The sequence below is a fragment of the Paramisgurnus dabryanus genome, chromosome 11 (genome assembly GCF_030506205.2).
Source record: "Paramisgurnus dabryanus chromosome 11, PD_genome_1.1, whole genome shotgun sequence".
Lineage (NCBI taxonomy): Eukaryota > Metazoa > Chordata > Actinopteri > Cypriniformes > Cobitidae > Paramisgurnus > Paramisgurnus dabryanus.
In genome coordinates, this window is record NC_133347.1 from 18184772 (window position 1) to 18199799 (window position 15028).

The 15028-nt window shown below is 38.2% G+C and overlaps 1 protein-coding gene across 1 annotated transcript in view; it reads left to right on the plus strand.

Annotated features, from left to right (window-relative positions):
• Nucleotides 1-755: 755 nt before the first annotated feature.
• Nucleotides 756-15028, plus strand: part of LOC135729510 (breakpoint cluster region protein) — a 45002-nt gene continuing 30729 nt past the window's right edge. Inside the window, exon 1 of the mRNA XM_065247217.2 lies at nucleotides 756-3339. Within this exon, the coding sequence (XP_065103289.1) occupies nucleotides 1857-3339 (1483 nt within the window). The 5' untranslated portion in view covers nucleotides 756-1856. The remainder of the gene's footprint in view (nucleotides 3340-15028) is intronic.

Genomic DNA, 15028 nt, shown 5'->3' on the forward strand with positions numbered 1-15028 from the left:
ATACACAGTCATTGACCTATATATCTGTTATATATTACTGTCTGTCTTTTAATAGAAATTATTATACCGAGATATAGCATTTTTCATTAACTATGTATTACATTTAAGAATATAAATATACTACCTATTAACACTATATTATTTTTATATCTGAGTAAATCATTACAGCCATTATCACATCACCTTAAAAATATAAGTTTTAAAATCTTTACTGTCAACTGTACCTGGTACAATAAAAATCTTTTTTTTTGTCCATTCCACTCAGGAAACATGGAAGACGGACATGAGAAACAATAAATTGCATGGACAATAAAATGTAAATGAGTATACAATATGAGTAAATATACGCTATGAAAAGAAAAACAGTATGCACTTAAAACAATATTAAGAAGTAGTGTAAACCTATTGCGTGACAAGACACTGAATTACAGCAAAAAATCTCATGAACTGCTTTTTTGTTAAAATGGCTTCCCACACTCCAGTTTCTTACATATCATAATAATGGGAATGCAGCTATAAGTCACAATTATGTTTTTGGCAAAATAATAAGAATGGCAAACTTAGAATTTCATTGTACACTACCAACAGATGACAACAAGAAAAATTTTGAATCTCAAAATGCAGCTCCATCTACTAACACAAGATGGAGACAAAATGACAGAGACACAATGTCTGTGACCGTCACAGAGAAATTCCCAAAAGGTTAATAATACGGTTAGTTTAGAAAATATATATTAATCACAGATAGATGGTTAATACGAGATTACAATAAAATGATAATTTTAAGTCCTTAATCACGATTTTTAGAATAATTTAAAGAAAATTATTTAAGAAACAGCCCCGAATTGGAGTTATTATGGCAGATGAATGAGCATAATTTTAATTGTGTCCGAAATAACCCCGTTGTTTATTATTGTGTGGTACCTATTTGTAACGTTCTTGCTGTCCGAAATCAAAGTAACTTTAGACATTATCGAGTGCACACATTCAATCCCATGAAGCATCACAATAACGACAGCCGATGTACTCACGTCGGATTATCTCGACACGAGATGGCGCCCTCAGTGTCCGAATTCACTCAATCGTTTTCATTCACCCCTTCAAGTGGATTATATTAGTTAAGTAATGCGGGGAATAGTAAATGATGGTGAATGGGTCGATTTCACCACAGTCTGTTTCTTCAACTTGTGATTGGCTGTGCAGTCAATAGGTGTGTTTGACTTCACGCGGCCCTGCGCAGACCGATCGACGTACAGTATGACATCAAAGTACCGCGAGAGCAATTCGTAAATCCAGCATTCGAAATGCTCTCACGGTAGTTAGATGTCGTAGGCCGATCAATATGCGCAGTTGAACACACATTAATCATGTTCCCGGTCTAGTCCCACCCTTTTCCTGCAGCAGGACTAACAGGGAGAGAGAGCAAGAGAGACAAACACAGAAAGAGTCGAGAGAGTGATACTGAGACCAGAGTACTGTCAGATCATATGAATGGACGGAAAGCGATGTAAGGACACATCTTACTACAAGAGCACAGGTTACCATCTGAAGTAACGTCTGAGAGAAACAACGCTATTTTCGCGTAACTCTTTTGGAAAGAGCAACATTCGAATGAACTAGAATAATTTGCGCAACCTGAATGAGAAGTAAATTTCTCAAGCGAACCAGGGAAGGACTTTTCACTCATCATTTGCCATTTAAATGCCGTGAGACGCTGATGTAAATGCTCAGATGTTTGAAGTGCACGTGGATTTACCTGTCCTGCTTGTTATTATTTAAGGAAAGAGTTTATCAGTGATCAGGTGAAGTATTTATCAGATGTGGACATCAAGAGGTTATGTTTGTACTCATGACAGATGAGAAGATGTGAACTCATTACTTTATTTACATTTGATCAGAAAAAATGTGGCAGATACGTTGATAATTCTTCTATTAACGAAAAAGTGATCCAGCCAATATTAACCATGGTAGAGTCGGTTGGCTTCGTGGAAGCTTGGAAAGCTCAGTTTCCTGACTCAGATCCTCCTGAAATGACGTTGAACTCCGTTGGAGACGTTGAGCACGAGCTGGAGAAATGCAGGAACTCTATTAGGAGACTGGAGATGGAGGTGAACAAAGAGCGCTTTCGGATGATCTACCTGCAAACGCTTCTGGCCAAGGAAAGGAGAAGCCATGATTCCACAAGATGGGGCTTCGGTAAGGTCCCACATGGTGATGATGACAAGCCAGAAACTACAAACTCTCATCATCAGGGGAAAGCTGGGGGGAGCAGGTGTGTCCCAGCTAAACCGAAGCACATAACAACTGCAGGTCTGTCCTCAGAGGAGCATCGAGAGGCTAAGCTGTGTGTTGAGGTGGTGGGTGGGGAGATCTCAGACCGGGACAGACACAATCACAAAGATAGGGAAATAGATGGGATGTCTCCGTCCAAAAAACGGGGCGTTGAAGCTCCCCACAGGGCCATTGCTGGCCGTGGTCCTGCTGCACATCATGAGGTTCAGGGCGTTCCTGATTCTCCACCAAAGGAGAAAGGCAGCTTGGGGGTTGCTGCTCTCAGGTCAAACTTTGAACGTATTAGAAGAGCCAATTCTCAAACATCTGGGGAGGAAAAGAGTGAAAAGCCTTATTATGCCAATATGGAATATCACAATGATAAAGGTCTTGTAAGAGTCAATGATAGAGATGTCTCCGAAAAGATAAGTAGTCTGGGCAGTCAGGCGTTGCAGATGGAACGCAAAAGATCCATACCGGGTAATCTCTCCACTGCTTTCGTGGATGTTCGTAAACTGGAGCGGTCTTATGACCGAGCCATGGAGGACAACTGCAACTGTGAGTATGAAGATGCTGAACTTAATCATCAGTTTCTTAAAGACCATTTAATAAGGCTTAATGGGGGAAAAACAGAGCCACAAAGGGGCCCGCAGCAGAACTGGCACCATATCGATTGTCAGCCCTATACGACCGTTTATGTGGGTGGCATTATGGGAAACGGGGAGGACCTACACCTGACGTGGCCTAGGCGATCTTACTCACCTGGGAGTTTCGAGGATGGCTACACACCAGACTGCAGCTCCAATGAAAATCTGACATCAAGCGAGGAAGACTTCTCCTCAGGTCAATCCAGCCACGTATCCCCGAGCCCCACCACCTACCGCATCTACCGAGAAAAGAGTCGCTCTCCTTCCCAAAATTCTCAGCAGTCTTTCGAGAGCGGCAGTCCCCCAACTCCTCAGTCTCAAAAACGTCTCAAACAGCAGCTGTTGCTCTCGGAAGCCTCTGTTGTTGGGGTCCGCAAGATCTGGACTGATGGAAGCTCCCACAGTTTCCATGGAGATCTCGGTAAGACAAACTTTTTAGTTTAACAGCAGTGATTGCTAGTGTGCTTACAAATTGCAATGTTTACTCATGTTGTTTGGTAGGCAAAGCACATCACATAGAAACACACAGTGTGATGTGAGTTTGGTTAATTTTTAGGCAAAAAAAGTTGATTTTTGCATTCATTTAGTTGGCAGTTCCCTTTGTAGTGCTACACGTTTAACATCTGTCTGATTCTGCTCACATATTGATCACTATATGAAATCAATTCAAACAAATCAATATTCTTTTGTTATAGAGTTTTGGCAATGGTTCTAGCCCTCTTTGTCTTTCTATGTCCATGTGGCTTCTCACTCTCTACCGTTCTCATTTCGACAGAAGGCCTGGTTTGATCTGCACTGTGTTTGAATGGCTTGAGGCAATGCAGTAACTCGCTGTCTGTCCACCCAGAGTTTATGCATCAGTAGGCATCAGCACTGTTTTCCTGCTGAGGGCTAATTGACCTAAAGGGGTCGCGTAGCTTGATGAGTTTAGTGAGGCTTCTGTGCTTGTTGGGGGTTGGGTGGACGACCAATGACATACAGCAAATTAGGTGGTGAAATGAAGATACTTTATGTCTCATGGATATTTGTACCAAATTATCGGGCACTTATGTTCGTTTGAATGCAAACACAAAAGGGTTGGTTGTTTAAACGTGAGCTGTATCACTGTAGAAAACTGTAGCTATTACAGTTGTTGGGAATGGTTTGTGGTCAAACATAACTTATTTATATATTTGTTGCTAAATATGGTTTGATTAGATTAATATATAATTTTGTATTCTGAAGTCAAAGTGCAAAGATTAAAGGCTCCACAAACGGTGCTAAATAGCACTAAAAGTGGTTCTTGGCTCGTAATCATAGAGGAACCATTTTTAGTGCTAAATACTGTAGCACTTATGAAGAACCATACGGGGGTCATATAGCACCACTGTAGCACCACATATGGTTCTACATAGCACAATATGGTTCTACACCGGTGCTACACAGGTACTTCATCGGTGCTATATGGGACTTAAAATGGTTTCTCTATGATTACGAGCCAAGAACCACTTTTAGTGCTATTTAGCACCGTTTGTTTTTAGAGTGTAGGGAAGCACTGATACAAGATTTCTGTGCCAATACTGATTTTTCATTACTTTGCATAACATCAAGTGATACCGATAGATACAGATAGTTTTGCTGTTTACTCCTTGTTTTAAATTATGTTTTATAATAAGTGCAGACTGTACAAACCGCAAATCTTTTGTCATTGTCACCCAATTCACACAGTGTAAGTTTGATTGAGAAAATATAATCTCCCTTGATTTGGGTGTGTCCTTTTAAATGCGAATTAGTTGAACTCTGCACTAAATGGCTGTGTCGTGGTTGGATAGTGAAGATTAAGGGGCGGTATTATCCCCTTCTGACATCACAAGGGGGGCCAGTTTAAGTTACTGGGCTGATCTAAAACAAGTTACTGGTTTAATATTTTTAAATATTTTAATCGTTTGCAGAATAAATGTTTTTCTTTACAAAATATATGTGTGTGTACTGTGTATAATAATTATGTATATATAAATACACACTTATACATGTAGAATTTTAAGAAAAAAATATACTTATATAATTAGTATGTTTATATATAATATAAATTATATATAAATATAAACATGTATTTACACATGCAAATATTTCTTTATTAAATACATGCATGTCTGTGTGTGTATTTATACATAATTATTTTAAACAGTACACACACACATATTATGTAAACAAAAACTTTTATTCTGCAAACGATTAGTCGCGACTAATTTAAACATAGAACTTAAACATGGAAAAAGTCCGATTTTCATGATATGTCCCTTTTAAACGATTGGTTGATGTCTTTGATACGTGGCATAACGATTATAGGCCGATATATCGGTGCATTCCTAGTATTTGCCATATCAAGCAGATAACACACGTCACTGTTGCATTATATTTTGTCAGTGTACCTATTTTGCATTAACATAATGTTTTTGACTTGCCTTATTTTCTTTTGTATATAGATTTGTTGACTCTTTTTGTTAAACAGTCTGAGAATTTAACAAAAAAAAAAAAACTACAAAAAAGAAAGAAACTGCAAAGTCATAGGTCGGATAATACAGGCAGTAAGCAGTAAAGAGCAGCGATTTATTTGACATCAGTTCAGCTTTAGTTACGTAAGCAGCCAGAAAGAGAGAAAGCGCTAAGCTGCAAACTCAGCAGGCCGCAAACAAATTGCGAAAGATCAGTATTACAGAGCAAAAAAGCAGCGAATTGCTTTTCAATGGTCTTGATAGGCCGTGATTTACATCAGTGAGAACACAGAAAACCCTCTGGCTGTTTCGAAGATCTTTCCTTTGGAATCTGTATCCCAATGCCCTCAAGGTGTTCATAAACAAGCACAGTCCAGTCCAGCAAGTTAGTTGGGGCGGGCTGTATTGTATGCGTAATACACATAGTACACGCATTTTAGTTGTCCAAAATCTCAGTCACGCTCGACTAAAACCTCTCCCTTAAGTAAACGTCAGTGAGCGGACTGGTCACGTGCATTTGTTTGGACATGCACAGCCTGCCCACAGTCCAGTGTCTTATATGCAGGGTGTTCTATCATATGTTTTCATTTTTTATCCAGTTACCAAACAAGCCAACACATGCGTTGAGTGATTTATCTTTATAGTAATCCCTTGTGGTAACATGCACAATAAAAATGTTTACTGTGTGGTTAAACGTATCAAATCTTGTCTGTGGATGAAGTGAGAAAATATTTTCAGTGAAGTAGAACTGGCAGTTTTTAACTGTGCTTTTAACTGTGTGACATTTTTCTTTGGTAGTAAAATTTGGCAGGTTTGATTTCCATCAACACCGTTCCTACTAAGTCACCTCTTAGGATCAGGCCAGCCCTTGCACACACACATTAATTCTGTCTGTGTCTGTATTATTAGAACGGAAACGCTCTTGAGTTTTATGGTCAAGAGGTGAAAGAACACAGGGTTGGGCATTAAAAAACTCAAAATTTTTGCTGTATATCATAATTTCAACCATTGTAGCAATGTAGATTCTTATTATGTAATGCAAGAAAAACAGAAGATATTCACACAACATCTTACCAGAATAATGTATACCGTACATATTATGTGTTATATCTAAAAAAAAAAAAACATGCTGAGCTGAACATTTATTATGCAAACAAATCTTTAAACCAAAAGTGCTTTAAGTTTAGTGTGATTCTCACAGGTTTTAATTTTATATTGTCAGCAAGATCATTGCACATTTACCTTGAATATAGGATATATCACTCTGTGATACACTGTTTAACTGTAAATTTTCATCATTAGTATTTAAAGGCTTTGTAAGCAGGAACTTTCAACTAAATTCAGTTGGGAATGGAGAGAGGTATTTGCTGGCATTTATCCACCGCCTTGTTTTCCTATTTTATCATCTGCCAGAGCTCATAAATCCGAAAGCTTAGACATCAGAAATACCCCTCATACAACATCAAACGCGCAACATGTGCACACAAAGCCAGACATCAGCAGCAAACTGCCGTTTCATTTCAAGCAGTCGTCTTATGTGGTCTGTTACGCTTTAATTTTGCACTACCGATGTTTAAAGGCACGCTAACCGGCTACTTTTGTTTTTATAATGTTTCCATGTCACCTGTTGTCCCGGGGCTGGACAGTGCACATGGGCCGGGACGAGGCCAGGCTGGCCTGGATCCAGTTGGCAACATCATCAGCTGCAGGGCAAAGAGCAGATCTTTCTCACTGTCATTTCATGGGCGAAGCTGCCCACTTTCAGTCACATTAAAACAAAAGCATGTTATTTATCTAGCAGCTGGTTGGCACAATGGCACCGATGTAATTCCATCTGTAGGAATAGATGTTGTGGTCACTATCTAAACATGTCATGTAAACTCAATTAAACTGTTTGGGAAATTTCTGCTTTTTTAATACATTTTTTGTTATATATATCAGTGGTTCCCAAACTTTTTCAGTGCGCGGCATCCCTTGTGTACAGTGCATTTTTACGCGGCCCCCCCGAAATAATTTTTTTTACAAATGTAATAAAATTTAATATTTTAATTAAACAAAACATATACAATTATACCTAGTAGTGCTGTTGGTTAGTTGGCTTATTATTTTTTATGTTTAATTACACAGAATTCATTATAAATGAAGGTATTTTATAAAATGTCATAAAACTGGGGCCCCCCGGCACCATCTCGTGGCAGTTTGAAAACCACTGATATATATATATATATATATTATATGTGTATATGTAATTTCTGCGATTAGAGACAAGGTTACCTTGTATTATGTATTTTTGTTTTTCTTTGGGTAAAACAAGTCTGTGTATTGAGAACTGACTGGTAAAACAAAATATTCTCAACATTTATCTCAACAACCCCTATAATCACTATGTGACATATGTGGAACTGCAGTAATGACTAACCAAATAAATCCTCTTTCTTTTACACAATGTTTGCATATGTGACAAAGCAGAATCGTTTCGTAATTACATAGGAAGTTGTCAGATGACAGAGGTTGATATGGGAGGTTGTTCCTGAGAGTAAATACTGGTAATGTGAGAAGATTCCAGTGGTGGTGTTATCTCAGATGGTCACAGAAGAACCCGCTAAACTGGTATTTATAATCAAAGTGTTTTTTACTGCCTTCCTGTGGCCCTGTTGATATTTTAATTAGTTTATTTGTTTCTCTGTATTGATCTGATTCGCAAAACAAGCCCATTTGAATGCATACATCAATTGAACCACATTGCTTTTAATTTCTGTCCGCAGTTTGCCTTCATTTATTAGCCCTGTGACCAATGGCGGCCAGTGATTGCTCTTCCAAAGGAATATGTGTTTGTTGTGTCATGTGAACCATGTTCATCCTGCATCTTGTCAAAATACTACAAAAAATGTCTGTTGCACACGTGACGAAAGGGTTTATGAAAAAAGAGAGGCTCACGTTCACAAAATACTCGCAAGACCAGTGGCAGATGGTGCTAAAAAAAAATTGGGGGGGGACATACAAACTTGAAATTTAACTTTTACTGTAGTAATGCAGGTCTGTAAATGAAATGCTGAGTCTTACTGTTGAAGAAGTAACAAACAATTTTATTTTGTATAAATTTGCATTATATATTTAACTTTTTTGTAACATGTTAAAGGAGTAGTTCACTCAAAAATGGCCCCCATTGACTAGACCATAGTATTTTTTTCTACTATTAAAAGTCAATAGGCCGTATTTTTAGGGTGGACTACTCCTTCAAAGTAGCTTTCTTCTCTGGCAAACTTTAGGGGGCGGCGCCCCAGCGCCCCCTATTGACCAGCCGCCACTGCACAAGTTTCTAACTTAACAGTAAACTCTGATTACGCATGAGATAATGCGAGTATCTGGCAAACGCGATCGTCACTTTTATCATAAACCCTTTAGACGCGTCTGCAGCAGGCACGTATTTTAAAATGACAAGCCCTACACGTGACGGGCTACATACGTGTTGTGACGAGCTTCGCATCGTGCGCCCTCAAATAAGAAGTCACCAGCCGCCACTGCCTGTGACTGAATCATGATGACCGTACGTGTTGTGTGTTTCTCAGAGGTCTCCCATACTGTAAGGTCGTGTTACTGTAATTTACATTCTGTAATTTACCCTGCCCTAATTTTGCACCGGTCCCTCTCCTCTGCTACCAAACCATTCACCCACCCTGTTCTTCCCCCGCAGGCCGCTGCGTAACCTATCCCACCCAATTGTTTTTCTGTCCACAAGGGCTTTGGTCTCTTTTAATTCAGTCACATCATCAACTCCAGACTGACTCTGTTCCCACTTTACTGGCCTTCTCTTTGCCCATTTTAGATTTTCCCAGGCCAGCATCTCATACACAGCATCTGTACATGTTGTCTTATGTTGATGTATGAAAGTTCACACACAGTGTCCCAGAAGAGTACTTTGGCAATTAATGCACGTTTAAAAATGTATAAATATTTTATTATTACAGCTGTCACGCCCCAATGTCACGTCCGGTCGGCTTGCCAAGCAGGAAAAAAACACGGGTTGAGTGCTGCGAGTCAACCTCCTCTAACTTAGCTAGCTACAGCCAGTCAAAAGATAGCATGGCAGATGCAGGAGACACCACGCGAGCTGCTCTTTACATGGGAAAAAAAACAGCAAGCGCCTCCCGCCTTTAGCTGAACTCTGAACAGAGCATGCACACGTACACAGCAGAGCGGCGTCTGTGACAGGACCAGTCGTTTCTCTGAACTGAGATCTGTTTAGGTTTCACAACAACTTATTTCAGTTTCTTAAGAGTTATGAAAACAGCATTTAAACATGACTTATTGGGGTATAGTCTCACAATCTCGTCTGACGGTAATAAAAGCGCATTTTTAAGGTGCAAAGTACTGACAGGAATGTTCATATGACAGGAAGTTTCGTTTGATCAGGTATGTGCGTGTACCATATTTTTCCACTGGCAGCACGACTAACATGGCAGGGAATCTCCGGGTTCAAGGTCAGATATTATATTTAATAAAAGTCTAGTCTAAAAATGGCAAAGCATTTATTTGTGCTTTCAAAAAATTAAAAATCGAATCGAATCGTGGCCTTAGAATAGAAATTGTAATCGAATTGAGGATTTGGAGAATCGTGACACCCCTATTTATTATATAAAGTATCACACCAAGTATTGTAAGTATTATTTTGCAATTACTACTAAAGGGACACTTCACCCATTTGCATTAAGCTTCGTATAGTTAGAACCCCAGTCATGTTTTTGAATGGTCGTGCATCATTTCCTCAGTTGCCGCTGAGACAGGAGAAATACAGATTTCAGTGTTGCACTTCCTTCTTTCAATGATGTAAAAAATCATCATTTTGCATCATTGAAAGCAGGAAGTCCAATATCTTTGTTGATGGGGTGAGACTACAAACACCCCTTTTCTCGGTCAAATAGGCACCCAATTTGAAATGTATTTTACCTTACAAATATGGCGCACTTTAATAAAGATGAATGTTTCTATGGGTGAAATGCTCCTTTAAAGCCACAATATGTAAGATTTTTGTAATAAAATATCCAACTTGCACAGTTTTATATACAGTATTTCATGCAGTTGTGTACTTGCATTATCCCAAAAGATATATAGTATTATTAATGAAATAATATTGTGTTATCATATTGTGCCGTTAACCAATTTTTGAGCATCAAGCTCTCACAAGTGTCCTAGCAAGGTATCAACAAGTTACCTGTTCATTACAGTAATGTTGGACATGTTTCAAATACCTATTATTACGCGGCTTGTTGGCATGCTTAATTCTGATTGGCCTGTCGCGACATTTGCAGGTTTGCAAAATTAATAACACACGGTAACCCGGACGCTGCAAACTATTTTGACAGGTACAGTTTAATATTACACAAAATTTAAATATAAATATGTCTTTCAATAACATATATTACATTATTAAAAAAAATGAATAAACCAAATAACGACATTTAAACGTCTTATTTTAAAAGTGTAAGTAAATGGGTTTTCCTCGCGGAGGGTCTGCATTAGTTAAAAATGAGCAAATAATATATTATTTAATGTTTCTTACCTTACATATGAGGTAATAACGGTCATAAGCTAGATACTACAGGCAGTCAGTTGTTTTTATGAAATAAGCCCCTTTAGTGTAATACTGATCACACTGTTCTGCGATAACAACCGGCTGCCTATTTATTATCCTTTACTTTAACACCACGTGGTTTTAAATCTTATACAATGTCATTAATACATTTTAAGTGTCTTTAGGGCTTTTCACACTGCGCTTAACCCCAGGTTATCTTCGTTCTAAACCCTATAACCCTTGCGCTTTTAACACTTGTATGGGATATCGTTGAAGGGTTATGAAACCCTAAAACATTATAGTATGAATGAACAGGGTTATCTTTTAACCCCTCGTTAAGTAAGAACAGTGTGAAATGTGAAACAGATTTTCTTTTATCCGGGGTTTAGAAAAACTCGGATTTAATGGTTTCAAGTGTGAAAGTCCTTAATTTATTTGTCCAAACTTCTAAACAAGAAGCACCAACAACTTCTACTGCTTTTCATTTCTGACATGTTTCTTTAATCACCTTTTCCACTCACCTCATAACATTAAGCCTGTAAAAATACAAAGTTTTAACTTCTTTGTTCCCCTACTGTGTGTGCTCTGATCCCCTCTGGGATTTGCCCAGGTTTCCCTGGTGAGACTGAAAAGGCCTTCTGTGCTATTTCCTTATGGAATTTCTCAGCTGCTTGAGAGGCGTGGTAAATACACTGCCAATGAAATGTAAAGTGGCCCACGAGCACAGTCACGGGCCCATGGGGAACCGCTGTGCAGCTGCAGTGTGTGTGTGTAAAGTAGTTGGTTAAGTGTGGCCCGGAGGTCATATGTGCAACTTATGTGATTTAGGATATTTCTGTGCAGAGCTGCTCTTTATGTTAATGCTTAACATGTGATTGACTGCAGTAATCCTCAGATGGTGGGTCACGACCCAGAAATGTTACAAATGACAGCAGGATGCAGCAATGCTACATACAAGGATTAAATGTAACCAATGATACAGTTTATCCATAAAACTAGATTATCTTGTTAATGTATTGCAGTTGGTTTTGCTTAAGCATCCACAGCCTGAGTGTTGTCGTTGAGGACGCTGTGTATTTTAGGGTTTACTGGATGATTTATTGGTGGGTGTGTTAGTTTGTTATAACTTCAAAAGGGAAAAAAAGTTGCTTATTGCAATTAATAATGGGTTCAATCCAACACACAAGCCGCTAAATGCTCAAGCTGTATTGGTATCTGCCAAAATACTTAAAAAGTACACACTTTCTATACTTTAATCTTGTTACCCGTTGCCCACTGAGTGCAATTTAAGCTAGTTTAATGACCATATTGTAGCAACCACACCCTATTTTTTTATAAGCTGTGCTTGACCTGTCTGATCATCAAGAGAGTTTAATGGCTTTGGTGGCTGGCTCTTGATTCATCCTCATTCATTATAAAGCCAGACACAGATGATGAAGGTGTTTTGATGGAGCAGGAAACTGGACATTAGCCAAACCAGCAGGCGGTGTGTGTTGAACATTCATGATGCTTGGGTCCAGAAGTGCCACCCTTTCCTAGGCCCAGAGTTTTAATTTTAATTCAGTATGTGGATGGGATCTGCTTGTAAAGTCTGTTTGGTAACTCTGAACAATTGTTAAAATTTGGCCAGTGCTCTAGTCTTTTCCAGAATGCAAAGTAAGCATTTCATTGCTGATTTATTGAAGCTTTTGAATCCCACAGGATCTTTTATTGTCATGCCGAATGCTGGTTTTATGATCTAAATGGTTTTATGATTTTTATGATAGATGGTTTGGATGTAAAAAGAAGTTGAAATGTGGGTCATGCTAATTATTTTCATCTATTATTGGATTTTAATGAGTTTTTACACTCGTTGTGAATACAACAATACAATAAGATTTAAAAAATCTATGCTCAATACGACTATGCGCTATTCCTTCAGAAGGACAGACATAATACATCTAAAAAAAGCCATCGCTATTTTAATTCCTTTTATGGATATTCGGCAAAGCAATGATTTTCCACTCCCTAAATTGTCCTAGGTCAGACATTAGTTGACACAGAATTAATAATAGCATTTCATGCTAGGAAAAAGCTAACAATCTTTATGCAGTATTGGTCATCGTCCCACGTAGGACCTATATACAGTACGTAAGACATCCCAGTTATCGACCAGCTGCTATTTTTACCTGGTATAAATCTAAACCTGTATTGGCTCCTTGACCGGTTGTACTAAGTGAATTGCCATTGACGGAGGCTATTTTTTAGTTGCCTGTTGTAGCCAAATAAAATCGAAATGTGACTGCGTGACTTTCTGGTAAAATCCATTTCCACTCTCACCCGTATGACCGAGGGTTCCCAGGTGAGCGCGCTGTCGAGAGCTCCATTGATTTACTGAAAGAGCAAATGCTTTTAACACCACTGCACTTTTCCTCTTTATTCTCAAAGTCATCTTGTGAATCGATGCGTGTGGAGGGTTAACCAAGGCGAGAGCGGCAGAGTTTACTGGTACAAATGGAGTGATGTACTTCTTAGTTCAGGTATCAGAGTCACTATCTGCTTGGCAAAGCCACAGTGTTTGTCCCATGGGGGATATCTGGTCATTGTGACGGCCAATTTTGTATTGAAAGGATTAGATTTAGCAGTTAAAATAAAAATGTGATCCGTTTGTATCATATTAGGATGAATTCATTGGCATAGGTTTCATTTAAATCCAATAAAGAAAAATGTGACACTATCTGTTAAATCCAGACTTAACTCTCATAATTATGAGATGTAGGACCAAGTTTGATTTCACTCATTTATTTCATATTGATTTAAATGTTTGACTTGGTCTTACCCGGTCAATATTTTTCACAAAATGTTCTTTAGGATGATTTTTTCTATGTAGATAACAATAAATCTCATAAAATGAAAAAATTGGTCACAGATATCAATGCCTTTGATGTACTTTACTTTTCTAACCATGACTCATGAGTTCTCAAACAGGAATCTTGACCAGTCCTTCAATTACCAGCATTCGTTGGAACTAACTGCTTTCCATCATTGTCATTTGATTCTTTTCCACTTATAAAAAAACAAAACAATTACAATGAGCAAGTTCAGAATTGTTGAGTTGTTTACAATTCCAGCTTCCATAGAAAGATATGAAGTGGTGCAGTTCCCACTAATATACTTATAAGTCAATCTGTCATAATGGAATTTACCCCACTGGTTTGTTTAAAGGGGTCAGAATAAATACCCCCTCTCCTCCAACATTCACCTGGCATTGCTATTAGTCTTTCTCATAAAGCATTAAGAAAGAATGCAAATATTACAATATTAAAATAAATGGATTGTCTTCATTCCTGCATGCCTTACGAAATATATTAAGAAATGTCAAAAATGCCTCCCTTTCCAAATTTCATATTAGTTTGTTCTGGACATGTTGAAAAGAACAATGACGAAACACTGATAGATAATATTAAGTTTCAGTTAATGTTATCAAAAAGGGAATGGTTTAAAAAGGTAATGAGTAACCGAACATCTACCTGATCGTAGAGAAGTTCTTTGAAGAACTGAAGAAGTCTCCATAGACAGTAACAACATAAACAAACGGATTTCGCGGAAAACACGTAACTTCCGGTAAACTCTGCTAAGAATAAACAACAATACAATTCGATTAAAGTAGTTTGTTTATATAACTAGCAAAATAATCAACACATAGGTTACCTGGGAAACCAAAACATTTGTTATTTTCATCAAGGTATTCGTTTAAGAGTTCAGTGTCAGCAACTAATGAGACCATTAAACAAACAAAAACCGGAAGTAAAGTTCAAACTAGACGCGTAATCGTGTCATCACCACACGTGCACCTGATGAAACGGTCTGTTGACTTTGTCCATCCCCATTGCAATAAATAAAATTACAGCTTATAGATCAGTTTTACTGGGTTTTTAAGGAACCTTATCGCTTCATAGGTTCCTACAGCCTGATATCACAAGAAATCATACATATTTTACGAGTTGGCTAATTCGTATAAATTTAAACTTTAATTGTGCAAAATTGTACGATTCTCGTGAAAAAAACAACAACGAAGCCGAACC